The sequence below is a fragment of the Ctenocephalides felis genome, unplaced genomic scaffold, assembly GCF_003426905.1.
Source record: "Ctenocephalides felis isolate EL2017-DRISC unplaced genomic scaffold, ASM342690v1 CF-g0.4_SCAFFOLD_00845, whole genome shotgun sequence".
Lineage (NCBI taxonomy): Eukaryota > Metazoa > Arthropoda > Insecta > Siphonaptera > Pulicidae > Ctenocephalides > Ctenocephalides felis.
In genome coordinates this window covers 24,625,218-24,647,321 of record NW_020536999.1, presented here as the reverse complement: position 1 = coordinate 24,647,321, position 22,104 = coordinate 24,625,218, and the positions used below count along the sequence as shown (strand labels likewise).

Sequence of the window (22,104 nt, the reverse complement as noted above, 5' to 3'; positions counted from 1 at the left end):
ATTAAATGCCTGTTAAATGTTTCAGCCAAATTGACAATTCCAAATAATTTAGAAGATCTGGTCATTTTGGACGATTTTGATATTTTGGTGGTTCTGAATAGCATGCCATTTTGGGCAGTGTGAATATTTGACTAACTCTCATAATTTTGCGAAATTTATTAACATTTTGTAATTTTTTCTGAATAGGTTCATGTAAGTATTCTGGTACCCAATCCTGGCTGCATGGACCTTTTGGAACTCCTGAATATTGAATTACAATGCTTCATTATCGCCTCATTTATAAAAATAATCCCCAATCCTTTCACTCTAATGAACTTCCAATATAATTGACGTAGAAGTAGTCATCCTCAGGACTATTTCTAACAATTTCCTTCTCCTCCTGCTTTTTTTCTCATCATCCGCCTTCGCACAAGAGACTACTAACGAGCAAAATCCTTCTTCCAATCGGCTAGAATCCTAGGATGGCTTCGCTCCGCTAGAAGTGGGTTGTTAATTATGGTACTAATGATGACAAATCCTAGATGCCTTCACGTCATGTGTCTAATTAACGCGAAGGAGCAGTCTGGTATAAGGGTCTGAGGAGTTGATTATTATCATTGCAGGACCGCAGGGAAGGTGGTGGTGGGATGAGGGCAAGGGTTGGAACCTATTGGCAGATAGTTGAGAGAGATAGAGGAATCAGAAGGATTTCATCAATTTAGAAAGCTTTGTCGGCTTTTGTACCTATTTGGAAGATTTTCAGATTTTGGTTATTTTCAAAATTTTGAGGACTTAACGTTATATTCCATTTGGAAAAAAATAGTAACTTTTCTGGATCAATTTGAATGACATGATTTTTTTTTTTTATTTTCATTCTGCAATCTATAAAAATAATAATATTTAGCAGAGAATGCTGACAAGTTGTTAACAATTGATTGTTTACAAACTAGTAGATACGCCCAGTGGCTAAAGACAAATATGGAGAAAAAATATATATAAAAATAAACTATATTAGATCTCTAGAGGTATTTTTCTTTTGAGTCTGGTCGGCTGACCTTCCTGGTATAAGTTGCATTCTAGTTGGTTAGGATGGGCGTCAATTCTATTCTTATAATTACCGGCAAACATTGGTATATGTTCTTGAATTGTAGGTATACCCGTGCCTTTGTGGAGGATCCATGTTGGCGTGTAGTGAGGAGCGTTTAATATTTGCCGCAGGAATTTGTTTTATGGTCGTTGTATTATGTTTAAATTGATCTTTTTAGCAATACCCCAAAGTTGTAATTCGTAGGTCCACACCGGTTTGATCACAGCCTTATATATAAGTAATTTGTTGTAAGTTGATAATTCTGATTTTCTGTTTAGGAGCCAATAATAATTTTTGAAGATTAGATCTATTTGTTGTTTTTTTGTCTTTATGTGTACTTTCCAGTTGAGTTTCCTGTCTAAGTGAATGCCGAGATACTTTATTGATTCTTTGGGCGGAATAATTGCATCGTTGAGTACAACTGTGAATGACATGAATTAATTTTAAATATTTTAAATATGATTTTAATGTACACCGAGTTGCTTCAGGTCGCAAACAAAAATATTGTAATTTTGTCCAATTTGTCGAATACTAGACTTTTGAGGCCAACCATTTAGAAGTTACAATAGAAACAAATAAATTCACACCATACGTTTTATCTAGAGTTGTCAAGCAATCTATATCCCGTATATATTTTTTCGAAGTATCTCTGATTCCCGAGGGAAATATGTGAGTAAGTCCATCACCATCCCTCTCGCAGTTGGCTTTATTGTCACACCGAAGTTTAATTATAGCAGGAAGGACAAACGAACTGTAACTGAAACTGGAACTATAACTGGAGGAATTCCCAAGACTAACTATGCAATTCGCATATTTGCTTTTACTTCGCGACGGTATTTGTCCTATGGGCAAGTTACATGGGGACAAGGAGACGGTGATGGCTTGTTTTTAATAAGGCTTTGCCGCAAAAGTAATATCAGGGAATGAATTGAATTGACCTGGATTTGTGTGGAGATAGTTAGATGCTGGATGGAGCTGGGAAATATAATGTTGGATTTTATTATAATTTATAAAAGCAGTTCTTGTTATTTTACAGCAGCTAGTTTTGATCACACACTTGATATCTGAACTCGATTGGATGTCGGATTTTGTGTTTGGATGGATGTCAAATTTTTGATGATTTTCAAGAAGCCTTAAAAACAATATACAAAAAATTGGGGTTTTTTCAGAGGTCAAAATCTAGATTCTAGAAAAGTAGATTAGGTAGTATTCGGGTTCTAAATTGATTTGGGTCTAAGCAGAATTAAAATGGTTGATTCTTAGCAATTCATGGTCTTGTAAAGAAAATTTCAGTTTTCTAGCAGACTGGAAATTTAGGGTTTCGACAGTTTCAAAAATGTCAAGGTTACAAATTTAAGGTTTCGACAAAATTTGGTCATAATGATTTAAAATTTGGGGCCCTGTCAGATCCAAAACTTTTGGACGTTGCTAGGCTTAGAATTTCAGATTCTTGGTGAAATCACAAATTCAAGGTTCGCCTAGTTAAAAAATCAAGTGAAAGTGACAGTATTGACAAGCTCGAAAATTCATTGTCAGGATCAACAGTTAAATATCTAATCAAGGACTAAACTGCATTTTAAAATTTAAACTAATGGGGCGCGTGGCATCTAGCCTTAAGGCAAATTGCTGAAACTTCCAAATATTATTATTTTTTAAAAACGATTAGCATTTGACAAAAAAATACTTTTCTGAAAAAAATTTTTTTTTCTTTATTTTGACATATTTTGGAAATTTTGAACTTTTTTTCAAAGCAATCGTACTGCTTTAATTGCATAGAGACGAAATATCGAAGCGCGTAAGCGCCGCGCCGCCGTCTAACGGATAAGCATTGGTACGGAACCCATAGTAATGTAAACAAAATTTATACTTATTGTTAAAATGTCTATAAAATATCTGATAATTTGATGTGCATATGTCTTATGATCATTTTTGACCGCCAGATGGCATTTTTTTTTACTTTTTTCACTAGGTCTCCGAAACCGCTAGACCTGCCTTCATGAAAATTTGATCTCCTTATGAATACGAATCGAAAGTTTTTTGAAACCGCTAGACCTGCCTTCATGAAAATTTGATCTCCTTATGAATACGAATCGAAAGTTTTTTGAATTATTCAAATCGCTTCATCCGTGTTCCCGAAATCGTCGACGAAAATTTGTATCCGAACACACATACACACGCACACACACACATACACACACATATACATCCATTTTTTCTAAGGTATGCCAAAATATTCAGAAACCTCTGAAACGTAAAGATATACAAAAATTTTCATTTTCGATTTTTTTGCGATTACTATAACTTACCCTACGGGAAGTTGAAAATTAGGGATTGTAGTAAGCATAAAAATTTAGGGTAGTGGTTTTAGATCTATTGCAGATTTAAAGTGCTGAAATTCTGCAAATGTAAATAATTAGTATTTAAGAGGAACAAAGCTACATGTTACCAAGGATCAAAGCTAAGAAATCTTGCCAAGAATATAAATGCAACGAACAGATAAATTCTATAATAAATTGATAAATTCCAATTTGATCAATTTCTTTTCCATCTGCACCATAAATTCTTCTAAAACATCATCGACATTGCTTTTCCAGCATTTCGCAAAGCTGATTTTGCATCCTTTCAGTAATAAAACACGAAAAATAGATTGTTAAGAGGAATCCATTATTAATTTTGCAACGGCAGAGTAGACGGTGGAGAGATGGATCTCTCAAACGAAACAGGAGAAGAATAAAGATCAAAATGAAGAAAAGGAAGAAGAAGGCGCTGAACTTTAATATAAGGAGTCAGCAGGATTTTTTAATATCTTTTTCTGCTCTGTATTATATTTTATTAAAAGACGAAGGAATTGCAAAGCGTTTGTTTCGAGGAATATGGAAGACGAGTTAAATATTTGCTCTTGTTTAGATGAGAGGTAATTGGAAGATATTGATTTTTGTAAAAGAGATTTAATAATATAAAACGACGTTGACTTTGAGCTATATAAAACTATAAATGCTATCTCAAATAACGTTCTCTATATAATTTAAAATGAAATTTTTATTACGTTCCTTATAAGTTTGAATATCTTTCTTATATATACAATGTTTGTGGGACTTTTTCGTAAAAATTTAATCATTGCTCATAAACTATTAAATCAATTAATAAACTATCTTCATGAAAGTTATTTATAATTACATTATCTTCAAATCAGTCATATATAATATTTGTGTAAAATTATTTTCTGTTAACAAAAATCATGTTTGAAAGTCGACAATTGCTTTATAGGAGTTGCATTTATGTATGCCTGTTAGGAGCAGAAAATATTTTTTAGTAATTTGCTGGTATATCAAATATTTTATTCGTGCAAAATTAAATACTATCTCAAATAACATTCTCTATATAATTTGAAATGAAATTTTCATTACGTACCTTATTAGTTTACATAAACGAATATCTTTTTTATTTAATTAACGCTCGTGGGATTTTTTTGTAACTCATAAACTATTAAATCTATTAATAAACTATCTTGCCAAAATCATTTTCGGTTAACAAAAATCATGATTGAAAGTCGAAAATTGCTTTAAGGGATTGGATTTATGTATGCCTATTAAGCGCAGGAAATATGTTTTAGTAATTTGCTCGTATATTAAAACATTTTATTCGTGTAAAATATTAGGTTGTCAAATATCTCCCTTCCGCTTTTTTGCTCTTGATTTATAATACAAAAAGGCGGAAGGGAGATATTTGACAACCTTATACAATAAATAATCTATAATAACTTCTAATATTATATGAATATAAAATTTATTTTTGTTTAAAAAAATATACTTTAAGATTGACTTATATTGTGTATGTTTAAATTATTTTACCTTTTTCATATCCTTAGAGTTTGATATATTTAATTACTATATTAGAAATGTTAATGGGTTATTAATTTCATAATTATGTCTAATATAACATATATTCAACAATAAATTTTATTGCTAAAAATCGTGGTAGAATATGAATAATGCAAAATATGCTTGACTTGATCATACGCGCTATATGGTACATTTTTGTAATAAATTAATTATAACTACTAAATTATCTAATTTATCTGTAAACTATATTCAATGAAATTATATACTATTAACATAACACTAGTAACACTAGTAACACTAGTAACACTCTGTAATACATTATGTGGGTGTAAAATTAATTTCCATTATTAAAATTTTTGGTTGAAAGTTGATAATAATTATACAAATGGTTGACATGATTTTCTTGATCATTGGCTTGTTACTTCCAAATTGTTTGATAAATTCTTAAACTTGCTTTGCAAAATTTGTTTAATATCATAATATCTATTTATTTATTTATTTATTTATTCATAAGCAAGCCGTATCTATAAAAAATCAATACAATATATTGACGTAAAATCACTTTTTAATATTAAAATGTTCACTTTTGTTGAATATGGTTTTTTGTTGAATATGATTTACGTCTTTCCTACCCTCACCCAAAGAAACTTCAACAATAAGAATTTCTTCAGGAAAACTTTCTGATATAACCATGAAAAATTCACGATTCCACATTTCCTTTATCAAATCATTGATTTTATCTCTTTTTCCCCGTTTTCCTGTTTTCCACAAAGTATCGGAAAAACGTCAATCGTCTGTTGCAGATTATTTTGCGGACTTAATAAAAACGATCAGGGGACGAGGATTATTTTAAATTAATTTAGACAGAAGGATAATCTTTTCCTGAATCCTTTATGGAAACCGACAGCAAAGAAATACTTCATGGCTTCTTAGTAGAAATGAATTATGTTTATAGTGAAATATTATTTATGGGGGAATAGAAAAATAGTTTATGCATACCCAAACTTTTTATAGGTTCTTTTATATATAAAGTATATTTTTTTTAATCATAATGAGTTGGAAATTTTATAGGCTACATCTAGTTCTTTGATATAAATTCTATATTAATTTAAAATTGATAACTTTTGAGATTTTCAGTTTGAGCCAAAATATTGTAAATTCTTATGTCCTATTTGATTAACGCTAACTTAATTTTGCAGAATTTTAACTGAAACTTCCTAACGCTGAATGTGTAATATATGGATAGAAGATATTTAAACAAAAATATTGCAAATTTAATTGACTATAATTTCAAAAAATCTCTTTACTCCTTCTTTTATAAATATCTCGCAGGATCAAATGTTTTTAAGATTTTTAACACAAATCCAAATTCTGTACCACATAATATGCCCCCGGATTTGATTTTATGTTTATGAAATAAAATGCACCATAAAAGCATAAATAAACATGTCCCGCCTTGAAATAAATATATAACCAATAAAATATATTTTTTCCTGAATATGATATTTTTATATTAATTCATAAAACTCGTTCTTTTCGCGATGTGTCAAATATTTATTCGGCCTGTCGGCGGTGTGCATTTAATTTCCCTCTAGGGACCCTTAATTTCCTTTAGGGCTCCGCCGGTACACGAAACGGATATTACACATCACAAAAGGTGAAGGTTTATATAGGCACCTGTCAGGAGAACATATTTTGAAAAGGAAAAACTTATAAATTAAGTTTTCCATCTTGTTTTATTTAATTGTATAGAAATTTTCAATCGTGGTTAAAGATAATGAAAGTATATTTTACAACTATATAAACTAAGAGGACAATATAGATAATTGAATTATGTAGAAATTTCATGAAGATTATTGATAGATAAATTAGATATTGTGGAAGATACCTTGTAAATACCAAAAAAAGTACCATTGTGCGATGCGAAGTGATGTCTTCGATGCGCACATTGCAATCACAATGTAATAATGAAAATTTATTGTATCTCAAAAAATGTATGAAAAACTTATAGATAATTTAGTTGTATATAAATTCCCTGAAGATACTATGTACATAAATTAAATAGTTTAAAAATTATAGGTATAAAACGATAATGTAATTAAAGTCATACTTCAATATGACATGATCGGTTTGTCATTGTAATTAGCATTTAGAAATGAACATTCATTAGAGAAATGAAGTAGTTGCTGAAAATAAATTCTATAATATTCGTTCACACAGTGGATTATGTAAAACAACGTCTAAACAAATATTGTTTTCGCAACTTCACTCATCATTTAATTGTGTTTGAAGAACTTCATGTAATTAAAATTAACATACATTCATTGACTGTTGTATTTTTTTTACTTTTTTGCTGCCGATATAATCTTATTCCTTGAATAGCTGTGATAGTTGTATCTGTAATATTTTATAAGGTTTGGTTTCACTATAAACTCTATCACCATGAAAAGTTTTATCAAAATCCCAGAAGAGTAAACCTGAGGTTTCCCTTGTGAGCAAATTATTCCAAAAATGTAGCATGCACACAATTCGTATATAATTAATTTATGTGCCTAAAATATGTGATGATATTATTGTTAATTTTATCATCTGGATATTTTCTTGAAGGTTCTTTCAAAGTAAATAAGATACTTCAAGAAGTATACTCTAACCATTAAAAAAATGTACTGTCCAACTCTTATATTCTCCCTCACAAAGTTTGAAATCGAAATAAGCAAGATAAATTCTTCAAAAAGTATTATTCGGGTTGTTAAAAGTTTCATCCACGCAAATCCGCTTGTTGAAAAAAATAAATAAAAATCTTTTCTACATACAAAAATTGTATTTTTCATGTGTCTTTTTCCCCCGTTTTCCCCTAAATAATTATTCTGAACCGTACAATTTAATTATGCCAATTATTGCTGCAAAAACAACAGTTTCATAATAGCACTTCAACTTTCTATTAATTAAACAAACACACATTGAAATAAAAATCTAACTTTACTCGTCCGCCTGTCCGCCATTTCACATAATCAACCCTCCACCTGGTGGGGGTTGGTTGTTGGAGGACGATGGAGCTTTGATATTATGTTCGTTTGCGAATAAATAATTCAAACTTTATCAATTCGAATTAAATAACAAGTTGATGTTTGAAAATTATTGTGATGCACATGGAAAATTGCATGAAAATAGTAGTAGTAATAAATTTATAGACTGTTTTTATTAATCACGCTTATTATTTTTTGAACGTTATTTTTATTATTTAAAGTTATTAGTTATTATTAGATTAATAATAAATAATAATTATTGTTATAACAGTAAAAATGAACAATGTACTTTACTTCACCCACTTACTTTCACATAATAATAATCATGGTAAACTTCAACTCAATTTAGGGAAGAATGGCGAGAGAGATTTTCCATTGCCATTTCACACCGCAGTGCCTGAAATGGACTTATTTTTAATTGGAAACATATTTTTAACTTCCCGTATGGTAAGTTATTGTAACGGCCGAAAATCGAAATTGAAAATTTTTCATTTCTCGACGTTTTGAAGGTTTCTGAACATTTTGGCATACCTCAGAAAAAATGGATGTGTGTGTGTATGTATGTATAAATACAATTTTTCGGTCACGTTTTCGGGCGCACGGATCAACCGATTTAAATTGTTAAAAAAACATTCGATTCCTATTGATAGGGAGATGTGCTGATTAGTTTTTGTCAAAGGTGGGTCCAGCAGTTACGGAGATTAAGAGCAAAGAGTGCAGAATATAGAAATCGAGTTTTAGAGAGAACGGAGCATCCGATTTGAATGATCTGAAAAACATTCAATTAGTAATGATTGGGCGAAGTGTTTATTAGTTTTTGGCAAAGGCAGGCTCAGCCATTTCGAATATATGAAAAGCAAAACTTGGTATAAAATATTTGAGTATATTAACTCCGCGGTTTCCAATCTGTGGGGCGCGCCACGCTGTTCTGAGGGTGGCGCGTACATCTCTTTCTACTACATCTCTACAGAATACTATTTTTGAAAATAACCCAAAATTTTTGAAATGATATTAAAAACAATAAAAAGTAATTAGTTTTTATGAATATTTTTCTATAATATTGCATATTTATGAGTAGTCTGAAAATATCAGTTAATTATTTATAAAACTAAATTGTTCCAAAAATTAATGGGGACGCAACAATGTTTTTTATACGAGCAAAAAAGGTTGGATTCCACTGTAACTAACTTTAATACTCAAATTTTGATTATTGTTATTTGATATTTTTATAATAGTAATAGTCCATTTACTATTGAAATTAATTTTCAACCAATCCCAAATATCTCATTTTCAGCCTAATATTGTATAAATTACAATCTGGTACGTTCCCCCTGGTCTCCCTTACCATATCCTTGTCTGTTTATTCAAAGTTCGTGGCAGATATGTTCTGTGGTATTTTCGTGGTATACAAATACCACTACGACTACCTCTACTAATTTGAAATTGAAACGTTGTACATTGTTGAAACAAAACAAACGGAATATGTTTTGCTCCTCTATGAATTGGTATCCTTCTAAAGTACTACTTGGATATCTTTAGGCTATTCATGCTCAACAGTTTTGATTGAACAGAAAATAGACTGAGAGCTGGGGGGAGGAAATTGATCGTAACGATATAAACCTCCACTGAAACCCCCTTGTCGTAGCCTTTATATATCAGTGATTTTTGTCATAGTAATTAAATTATTAATATCTCATACTACGCCAATAAATATAATAAATTAACCACTTCATGTAATTAAAGGCATATCAAAGTATAACATATTCAACTTACAACATTGTTCCATGATAATTTTTCTAATTTTTCAAATTTCCTATTTCTGCAGCGATATATATCAGTATAAGCATGGTTTTTAGTTCAATTCCCAAAACCGAGTAACTAGAGCTCTACACCGGTACCCACTGGCCCCCATCGTGCTCCAACGGTTTCTACTGGAGCGCCCTTTTCGTATTACAACAAAAGCTTTCGTATCGTGTTTTGATATCATTAATTGATATGTGAAACGATACGGAAGGATCTGGGACTTTAGGCAAAACAATACCTAATAATAGACCTAGGGCTAGTAATATTATACTTTTATAATAATTTACAGAGAATATATTATGTCTATAAACTATCTCTTACGATTTTGTGAAGTATTAAATTTTGTAAGTGTGAAATTAATTTTGAATTTTGATGATTAGCGTTAAATTTGGGCAACATATAATTATAGCATTCAGTAGTGCATTTTTGCAATATTTATTCCATAACTTCTAAAATATTTAATTTATTTATAAAGCTTCTTAGGGAAGTTTGTAGCTAATAATTTATATATCATATATATATATTATCTAAATATTGTCTATAACTTTTCTTAGCGATAGCGGTTTTCAACATGTGGGGCGCCCCTCGAGGGAGCACACCTGTTTCCAGAATACTATTTTCGAAAATAACCCAAAATTATTATATTATGAAATAATATTTAAAAATGAACAAAAAATAATTAGTTTTTAGGCATATTTTCACATAATATTGAATATTAATTTGTAGCCTGATAATATCAGTTAAGTATTTATAAAATTAAATTTATTAAAAAATTGAGGGCGAATTAAGCAACAATTTTCTTTGTTGGAGCGGAGGGGGTGCGGTGCAAAAAGGTTGGAAACCACTAATTATAGTATAGATTATATGATTGTAAAATTAATTTTTATTAATGTATAGCTTGATTGATTATAGACAATGTATAGTGCTCATTAGTAGATTTTTTCAGTATTTAGGCCATATTTTTTTAAGTCTAATTAATATACTTATAGAAAGTTTTTTGGCAAGTTTATAGCTCATAAAATTATCCATATGCGTGTTTCATGCTAGTTTGTACATTTTTAGTATTTAGTTTATTACTTTTAATTAAATTAGTACATAAACTAATTTTTTGTCATTCTTGGTTTATTATTTTTTACTCGAAATTTGTGAATTATAAAAGTATCAAGTATTTTACCATTTTACAATTCTGATGAGAAGAGCCAACTTTTGATGAAACTTGCCAACACACATTTTTTTACATTTTTTTAAATGAAGGCCTCTCAAATTCGACAGGTTATAAAAAAATTAAGTTCTTAGTTAAAAAAAAATGTCTTAACTTTTGGGACAATTATGTTTTTATTTTTGACTACGATCCTAAAAATGTTATTTACGGTTATGTTATTCTAAAGTTTAAGAGAATAAAATTAATAATAATTAAATAGCCGAATAAAATTGTCATAATTTACAATACTGATTAAATAAGCCAACTTTTGATGAAACTTGCCAATACACTTTAGTAGTACTTTTTTCAAAGCAGGGTCTCTCAAAGTCGACCGATTATAAAAAAAATAAGTTCTTAGTTCAAGAAAAAGTCTTCACTTTTGGGATAATTATATTAGTATTTTTATTAGTCTATCCTAGAAATCTTATTCACGGCTATGGTTCTAAAGTGTAATGAACAAAGTTAATAAAAATTAACACAATAATTGAAAAATGGTCATAATTTCATCAAAGCTCTAGATTGCACTTAAAAGCTTTTAACTTTCCATACGTGAGATTTTTTCCTAATTTTTTTTCAGGATAGTTAAGGTCAAAATTATCATTCTGTTTGGCTTGATGTTAAGTTCTGGGACATACATTGATACTAATAATATAATTACGACATGAGTATATCAATTAGCATATTTTTTCAGTATCTAAACTATAACTTTTAAAGTATCTTATTTATCTATAAAGTATCTTCCAAGAATTGCTACTAAAATTGCCTACTGGTACTCTTTATATAATATAGCTGTAAAATTAATTTTCATTACTAAAAATTGTAGTTAAATTCCAGATATTGTGACATATGTTTCAAATACATTTAACGTCAATATTTCCGTATTTCTATTAAATATAATAGATAAAGTAATACATCTTCAATCGACTTCACAAAATTTCCATATCCATAAGAAATTCTATCATGTATTCGCTTTTCGCAAACGAATTGCATTTTCTAAACTTTAAATTCGTAATAAAGTGCATATCATCATAACAACATGCACATCGTTGCATACATTAATAATATAAAGAGAGGATGCTATATGCAAATCATATTCCTTTGATCTTTTTCACACACACACGGGGATGAAGGATGTAAAATACTTTGGCAAAATTTGAGGTGGAAGAATTTTGAGTCGATTTTATATTAACTCCAAAGATTTCCTTAGGAGGGATGACATATTTTTGATCTACATTATGCTCCTGAAAGAAAAGTTTAAAAAGATAGGCAGAATTGGAAGGGAATACTGCTCTGGTAAAAACAAGGTGCGATGCAAACACAATGTTTTTCACTTAGGCAGATTTAGAGGTGAAACGCGTTTTTGTCGATTTTATATTAACTCAAAAAAAAAGTCTTAGGAGGGATGATACTATTTTTTATCTTCTTTGCACACCTGAAGGGAGGATTTAAAAAAGTTGAGCAGAATTTGAGGAAAATACTGCTCTAGGAAAAACGAACTCCGATGCAATCGTTTTTTACGTGGGCAGAGTTTGAGGTGGAACACTTTTTTGTCGATTTACTATTAACCCCAAAGATTTTTTTAGGAGGAATGATACTATTTTTTTTTCTTACCAGAAGGGAGGATTTAAAAAAGTTGAGCTGAATTTGAAGAAAATACTGCTCTGGCAAAACGACGTGCGATACAATCACAATGTTTTTTCTTCCGGCAGAGAATGCTGTCGTAAACAAGGATGAATATAATTAAAAGTATCTCCTGCGTCTCCACCTTTTTTTACTTTTATGTCCAAGCTTTGTTTAAAATTGAATGGAAAAACAACATAAACAATACAAAAGATGTTTATTTATAATTAGTATGTAATATTGATGTTTACGTCTACGGCTATCTTCAAGAAATACATGGAGTAATATTTTTAGAAATTTGGTTGGCATCGTCTATGTGATAATTTGGGAAAAATATCTATATCAATAACTTGAAACATCGTTAAGAAAATTATCGTTTTTGGTAATTGGCATTAAAATAGGCACTTCTGGAAGTAATATGCAAATTATAAAGTTGTAGTTCAAATGGTGCATCCTGTATAGTAGAACTTCTTAAATCCTTAAAAATCTTACTCATTTTGACACTAAATTTTATAACTAAAAATTTTGTGAGAAAACTTAACGATTTTAGTATTTGTCACTGTACAAATGCTTGAAGGATTAAGGTACTCCAATTACATGGTTGATGTATAAAAGTTACATCCTGTAGAACGACTCCTTAAATTAGCATTTTTATATGCATATATTTTAACACATCTTTATTTTATTATTTTTAAGTAAATTATTTTTATTTTTAAGTAAGTAAAATATATTTCGACAACACTTCTATATTTTATCTTATAGGACTATTAGGTTTTGATGGCTATTCAGAAATAATTATAAAAAAAAAACTTCAATATTTTAGAATTTTCCAAGAAAAGTTAGATTTTATTTTTTCAGATTTAGTGTTATTATATATACTTTGAGGATGTTATTTGATAGGACTAAGTAAATTGCAAAAAGGCTATACCCTGCAGAGCCCCTTAAATATATGCATGTTTTGAAACACTTTTCAGTCTTTTGTAAGAAGACTTATCGGCTTTAGTGTTTGTTAATATAAAATTACACTTGTGGTACAAACGGTGCGTCCAAAAAAGCTGTTTTAGTCAGCGTTTCTATATTCATGTAAATGTTTTAAAATTCACTTGATACAAAACAGATAACGTGAGATTTCGGGAAAAGTGAGTATTATTTTTATGAAGGAGACTTTAAAGAATTATATATTTTTATTACAAACTTATAGTATAAATAATGCACCCTACTACAAATACTTTGGCACCTGACGTCAATCATATTGACAATACAAATAATTTATTTTGACACTTCTGCGTCAATCCAACTCGACTTCATCCCTTTTGCACAATTTTGTAATAAACCACAAAACCACACAATTCACCCATTATATTATAAAAGAAAACAATCATTCTAAATCCTCATCCTCACCTCAAAACCTCGATTTCGTTCCTCAAATCCAACAAGTCCTCACTTTTCTCCACGGTCTTCTTCAAATTCGTCTCCAACAACTTCAGTTCCTGATGTCGTTTCCCCATCAGGACATGCATCTGTTTCGTCAAAACTTGCACCTGCCTTTGTAAATCGGATAGAACGATATCATTGGTCGATTCATCGTTACTTATAACACCACAGTTTATTGAGAGAATCAACACCGACGACAGGATAAGTAGGATAAAAGGATTAAGGGTCATTGTAAACAAATTTTTTTACTGACACTGGTATAAAGAACTTTTGGTGTAGTAGCGATTTTGTTGTTCTTGTTATTTTTAATTTTTGATCACTAAACACATGTTTGTTTATTATAAGTAAGTCACTGGACACTTGTATTAATTTAATAAAATTTATTTAATTAATTTTTATTATCGGTTAATTAATTAAAATTGATTTTTATTAAAATTTTCGCGTTACGTTCGACCGGATCGACGTGCAACAGCGTACTGGCGCGACCACGGACGAAAACGTAGGTATTATTACCTCCGACTCGCACTAATACTCCCACTCCAACTCCCTTTGGAAATAAACTCATACAGGCACAAAGGGCACGTTAGTTGGAGGGTTGGGGGGATGAAAACCGAGGAATTAAAAAGATTACGATAAGACTCGATCTTATTATTAACTTTCCGTGGGGTAAGTTATAGTAATCGCAAAAAAATCGAAAATGAACATTTTTATATATCTTCACTTTTCAAAGGTTTCCGAACATTTTGGCATACCTTATAAAAAATTCATGTATGTGTGTGTGTGTGTAGATTCAAATTTTCGTCAAAGATTTGGGAACACCGATCAACCGATTTGGATAATTCAAAAATCATTCGATTCGTATTGATAAGGAGACGTGCTGATTAGTTTTTGGCGAAGGCAGGTTTCTCAGTTATTAAGAGAACGGAGCGTCCCATTTTAATAACTCAAAAAACATTCTACTTGTATTGGCAAGACGACGAACTGATTAAATTTTTCGGAAGGCAGGTCCAGCGCTTATGGACTCTCAATAAAAATAAGTTAAAAAAATGTCATTTGGCGGTCAAAAATGTTTATTGGACTTATGAACATCAAATTATCAGATATTTTATAGAGATTTTAATAATGTGTACACATTTTGTGTGAAGTTTTTTGTGTTCCGTACCAAGATTTTTAATTACGGTATGGGAAGTTTCAGCAATTTTTCTTAAGGCACGATGCCATGCATCTCACTAATCAATTGTTATATTCGAGAACTTCGCTTTATTCTGTCGTAGATATTTGTAGATTTATTAATTATGTATAACTTTGTATTATACCACATTCATATTAATCGAATGCTACTAAAAATAATTGCGCCTTCAGTGCGTGTCACATAATTTTGATTTTCGTATTTTTAAAATATTCCTAGTTGCTGTAGGATTCCATTGTATTAAAGAAACGTAGATAATTTAATTTTAAGTAACTTCTTCTCATACCTCATTCATACTAATCGAGTAGTTCCAAATCTAAAAAAGGTTAAATAATTGATTCATATCTTGATTGATTTATATTTGGTTGTTTTGTTATTTAATTGTAAAATTGTGAATTTTATATCTATTAAATCTAAATCTAAATCCATCTTTATCCTATCGAAAACTGTTTCAAAGTATATTGAGTTGCTTGCTATATTCTCACATTAAAAACTTCATGTATTTTTTCATTTTTTATAAACTCATCAAATATTTCATTTATATTGAATGAGACGTTTAACACGTTAATCGCCACAATAATATCAGAACAAATCCCCATGGGCCATGGTAACTTTATTAGATAATTTATTAAAAAATGTATCAAAGAACAATTTTTTTTTCTTATAATTCCTTAAAAAAAATATTTGGAGATCTAGTATAATTAACTATAATTATAATCTTTTATTTTAATATTTTTTTTTTCTTTTGTTTTTAGCTTTTTTCATTATTATATTTTAATTAGCTCTAGTAGATAGGCCACTGGGGGTATCTACTAATTTGAAATCAACTTCATTTTATTATATATTTGTCAGCACTTTCTGCTTAATGTAATAATATATACAGATTGCAGAATAAAATTGAATGAAAATAAAACTATAATTCTTGGAAAAACACTGTTTTTTGTGTCATACGTATATGACTGACGTGGTCCTTTATCAATTATTTTATTACATAAACAAAACTGTTTCTTTTTCAAGAGCCGTGTCAATCATATATCTGACATGGCTCATGTAGAACTTCTCAACGTTTGAAACATATGACTGACATGGCAAATAACGTGTTAAAAGTTATAATAAATAAATACATGCTCTACTGCTTTCTTTTCAATTTCAAATATATTTTAGGCAGTAATTTTAAAGTAGACAGAGGTACAGAGGAGGTCAAAACGATATATAAGTATATCATAGACAATTTAATTTTTTACAAATTTATTGAACATTTTATTTACTAATACATTTGTTTATAAGCGAAGCTTAATCAATATTAAGGGGGGAAGTCCATATAGACGCATAAAAATAGGTCATATTTTAAAAATATTTTTAAACGTGATGGAATTATTTTATTGTTTTTAAACTTTAACGCAACTTTATTTAACCCTTTTAGTGTACAAAAAATATTTTTTTATTTTTTTTTTTTTTTTAAATGGCGGCTCAGGATAACTTTTTGTGGACTGCCTCTGACGGGAGGTCTCAAACTGCTCCATTTCTCACTCATCAACCATCGATCTGAAAAAAATTTGTTTGATTGATTTAAAATGTATACAATGCATGAATGCGCACAAATTTCTTAAAAATTAAAATCGGTACAGCCGGGCTGAGAACAATAAAAACAACAAAAAATCCAAACGTCTCAATACTTTTATCCTTAATCCTTTTACAGCCAATATCCTCGGCACACGCCTCTCTATCCACGTGACCTCCCCTGGCCCCTGAGAGTGTGCAAATTGTACCTCTAACTAACAATGAAATAACCTACCACTTTTTTTCTTTCTTTCCTTCTTATATGTATTTTTATGTTTTGAAAGTGGTCCTTGTTGTACGCTTTGCACCTGCCCTTAATACAAAGAAACGAACGGGAATGCGCAAGTCGAAAATATAACACAAACACCACAAATATGTATGTATGGATACACACTAGAGGGAGAGCTGGGGGAAAATAAGTAGAAAATGAAGACAAGACTTCAGAATTGTATTTTTATAATTTGCTATTCTGAATTAATAGATATACATCAAAATATTTTTTATTAGATGTTAGTTATAGAAGATAGAACTAACTATTTTAGATTAAACAGTTTTTATCTAGCATCTATAAAACTTTACATGTGGTACACAGAAACCACTCAACCTTTACCTAGTGTAAATGTATAAATAATAAGATGTTAGTACATGAAAAAGCATATTGGGTATTTTGCAAGAGTTAAATTAAATTAATCATTATTCCAACTTTACTGATAATTATTTAGGTATAATCTTTGTGACCAAAAATTTGTTAAATAATTTTTGAAGTAAAACTTCTTTAGGCGCGACTAGGGTGTAAATCCGTACAAATGCAACGAAAGTGCGTTACGGCAGATAAGATACGATAAGAGTCGAGTGCCAATGATTCGTCATTTGCTCTCGATGAGATCATTTCTACACGGGTCGATTGTGATTGTTCGTCGTGTATGTGAATAGAGATCTGTCGTTGTATGCGTACCAGCATCAACGTTGTGTGCGTACCGATATCAACAAAGAAATCGGCATAGATAAATAAACATTTTAAAGTTACATTGTAGTACAAATCTTGATTTAATGAAAAATGCCTGAATCAGAAGAATATTTTACCCCCTTCCTTGAAAATAATAAAACATATTAAACATTTGGGCCGTGTACTAAACGTAAGTTTATTGATTAGAAATTATTTCTATATTATTCATAGTTTCTATAAATCTTTGAAGTTATTAAAATGGAAAATAGTTTTAGGCAAGACAGATATTACAGCTGTTCAAAGAATGAGATTAAAACAAAGAACATCGCCAGCAAAAAAGTAAAAAAAATACAAGCAGTCAATTAATGTATGTTAATTTCAATTACTTGAAGTTCTTCATACACAATTGCATGATGAGTGAAATTATGAAAACAATATTTCTTTATTTGTTAGTTTTTTAACATAATCCACTGTGTGAACAAATATTATAGAATTTAATAATCAGCAATTACTTCATTTCTCTAATGACGAACCGATCATGTCATATTTGAAGTATGACTTTAATTACATTATTGTTTTCAAATATTATACATAATTTTAATCCTATTCTAAATATATAATTTATAATTTATCATTATATAAATGTGTATAATGGTTGACACTAATAAATGTGTGCATCACGAGTGTTACCATATTACTAATAAACATTATTCAAAATGGTTATATGATGTATTTAGTTTTACTTAAATGCCATCTTGTACAGTAGCAAATCTCGTACTCTTTTTTTAAATATTTTTTTTTTAATTTTCAAATAATATTTTATAGCTCTTGAACTAATAGATCGATATGATTGAAGTATTTGTGAAATTTGGGCAAGATTAAATTATCTAACTATTCGAATATCACAATACCCTTTATCAACTTCGTATGCCTCTTAAATTCAAATAAATACGATATATTCTGACGTCACACTTTACGATATGAATAAAAAATGTATTTATGCGCACTCGTACAATTTTTTTTTGTTAAATTTTATTATTTTTTGTGCGAAACAGAACTGGATTTTGTCTCGACGTGGAAGAAGAAGAATGTCTCGATATATTTTGATATATATATATATATATATATATATATATATATATATTGCCTGAATGCAGGTAACAGGTGCATCACGAAACTTATTATATGAGAGGAGAGCAAACAAAAAAAATATGAAAAATAGGAAGCCGCTCTGCATTTTTTATACCGGGCACGCGTATGCTCATAAAAAATCATTTTCAGGTAGAAATCGATACAGAAAGCATTATTTAATTTAGAAATATGTTTGCACAATTATTTGGTGCATAAATATTAACCCGTTATTAACTATTTATAGTGCAATCTGGCTTAATTAAGTATTTATTTACTATATCCTTCACAACTTTTAAATAATATATAGAGAGTATCTCTAATACAGAGAGTATGCATAATTTTTGTCTAATAATTATATAAATAATTTTGTAAACTTCTATTATATATTCAATTTACACGAAAAGTGTAATATTGGCATTAATAGTTTAGACGGACAAACGGACATTGGAACAATATTTTTAATATAAACCCGAAAAATACATAGTTCCATTAATCTTGTATGAAATTTAATTTACTTTTGAAAATATTTATAGCCTTATTTCCGATTTTCAATAAAGAAATACTCGTATTTTCCATTTCCTTTTGAAATTTATCATGTCCCGTTTTGATTAATCATTTTTAATTAAAAAAAAACGCTCTTTTGAATGAATCTGAAAAATAATAAAAATGAATAAAAATGAAAGGAAAAGAATGAAAAGCTCGCGATGGTCTTATAAAAAGCTTTATCTATCCGTTTTTTCTCTTTTCTTCGACGATTTCTAGTGTAAAATGAACTTTTGTTACAAATTCAATAGAATAATGGATTAATTTTAACTGATAGTGTTTTGTTAAAGGACAATGAAGGATTTTGTACACTTTGAGGAGAATCCTTTCAATTTTCTATATAAAATTAACGGTTTTAGTATTTGTTACTTACAATTAAAGGTGCAGAATACACATAGAACACTATTGTTTGTAAGTGATTTCTTTAATAAAATAATTTGTTACTCATTTTTTTTTTTAAGAAAATTTTCTATATTAAATAAAATATTTTATATCTAAAAAATTGTAAGAAAGCACTTTAATTGTAGTGGTTAATATACAGACCGTGTGTCTTCCAGAGATTTAGGTAGTCACAAATCATTTTTATCGCCATATATCTATAATTTGAAGATTTCTCAAAAGACATATCAATTTGTTGTTATAATAAACTTATTGGGAATGTGGTTAAAAAGTTACAAGGTTAGAATATAAATGGTGTGTTTGATATAAAAAAATTCTAACATAAAATTTCATTAGAAAGCACATGAAGTTTATTATTTATAAACATTGTACTATTAAATTTACAAAGTCTCTTCTGTACATTAAATGCAAATTAATTATTTTAATTCAAAATGCAACATTGCGTCATTTAGATATATAATTATATTTCAACACCTCCTAGAATATTGAGATTTAGATATACTTTTTTTATAACACCTAATACTCGAATTTGTAATTTTTCTTCAAAAACAAATTTATTATATCAGTAACATCACAAACAAAGTATTTCTTTGAAATCAAATCAAATAATAAATCTTTTCAAACTTTTTTTCCCTGCAATGTTCTCTTGTAATTTGATTTTAAATTGAAAACGAAGGAAATCAATAATTATTTTTTTGGGGGCGAAGAAAAAAATTACCGGGCTAATATTATTATTATTATTTCCTTATATTTCATCCCTTTTCGCGAAATAAAATTACACGGATGGTAGAAAAACGATATTGGAATTCGTTATTGTAATTTCATACTCTTGGATTTTTTTTCATGATTTTTCCGTTTTTTTTGCCAACAAATATAAATTGATAATTCTGTTTTCCCGTCGACGTTGCAAGTCATTATAAATCGTTTGAGAGTAATGTAAATCATGCAGAGCTCATGCTAATTTCTTAAGACTGGCTGTTTTTCTTGTAATTATTTGATTAAAAAAAATTACGTTTCCAATTAAACTTTATATATTGATAAATAATATATCAATATCGAAATTAGTATCTTTTAGATCAATCAATTATTTAAAAATTTCAATAGATAAAGTTAGATAATACGAAGATTTAGACAGTTTAAAGTAAGATTAGGGATTAATAAAGACGAGTCAGGTGTTTTTTTTAAACTCACTAGTAATTTTGTAAGTTACCATGATTTATTAGAGACGATTATTAGAGACACTTTGAGAAATTTTTTTTTGAATCGTATGTTTTTTGAAGTAACATGTGTCCTGTAGAGCTTTTCAAGGTTTTGTTTGTTTTGTTCAAAGATCGTTGTTCATAAGCACTTATATATAGAATCCTTTTAAATATTGATAATTTAGAACGTTGGATATAAGTCACTAATTTTATTAATCATCATTGTAATAATAGAAAAATAATCTTAATAGTTTAATTTTTTTTAAATAATTTAAATAAGTTCATAGTACAAACGGTATGAACTGTAGAGCCCTTTAAACTAGTCATTAATTTTAGCTGTTTTTACTTTTTTATTTTTCTTGACATAAAAATTTATTAGAAACACATCAACTTTAGTATTTATAATTAAGTTTATTTATAAACTATTATAATTATTACTATTATCCATTACTATTTTAATCCAAAAATATTCGTCCTTTCGCCTGTGAAAATGTAACTTTTCCTATGGCGGCGAAGACGCCGGCAGAGGCGAATTTGTACGAATTCGAAAGTTTCTTTCCCCCGAAAACAGAAACTTTATTTGAGTTTCCAACAGTGATCTTTGCAATGATAAATGTTTGAACATTTCGAAGCAAGTAGTTTGTCACGGGAGAAGAGATATAAATTATTAGCAAAGGAAAATACGGTGATAAAAATATGGTGCATTTATTTAGTATATATCTTGCAAACTTTTGAACCTAAAAATATTTGACAGATTTACCAGAATACCAGAACATAACTACTAATCCATTTAATGTTAAGGGCTATAGTGAAGGAAAATATAAATAAATATATTGGGTTTATAATATATATATATATATATATATATATAATTTCGAATCTTTTAAGATCAGCATGGATTAGAAATAATCTAAAACTTTATACAAAATTCAAATGAATCCAAGATGATTCATGTCAGCTGGAGCAATCATGCAGAGCAGATGTCAGACATCTGCCCTGATAATCGATATATATATATATATATATTATATATATATTCAAAAATAATATTATAAGCTCCAAGAAAAAGAGAGCAATTATATTTCTATGAAAAAATCAACCCATTTAAAATATATATAAAAAGCATTTAGTTACCAGTCGTATGA

At 29.1% G+C, this 22,104-nt stretch overlaps 2 protein-coding genes across 2 annotated transcripts in view; one reads left to right on the top strand and one right to left on the bottom strand.

Annotated features, from left to right (window-relative positions):
- LOC113380808 (protein scabrous) overlaps positions 1-14,066 on the bottom strand; it is a 133,525-nt gene extending 119,459 nt beyond the window's left edge. Inside the window, exon 1 of the mRNA XM_026619888.1 lies at positions 13,960-14,066. Coding sequence (XP_026475673.1) covers positions 13,960-14,066 — 107 coding nt within the window. The remainder of the gene's footprint in view (positions 1-13,959) is intronic.
- LOC113363596 (protoheme IX farnesyltransferase, mitochondrial) overlaps positions 1-22,104 on the top strand; it is a 269,846-nt gene that overhangs the window by 121,619 nt on the left and 126,123 nt on the right. The window lies entirely within an intron of this gene.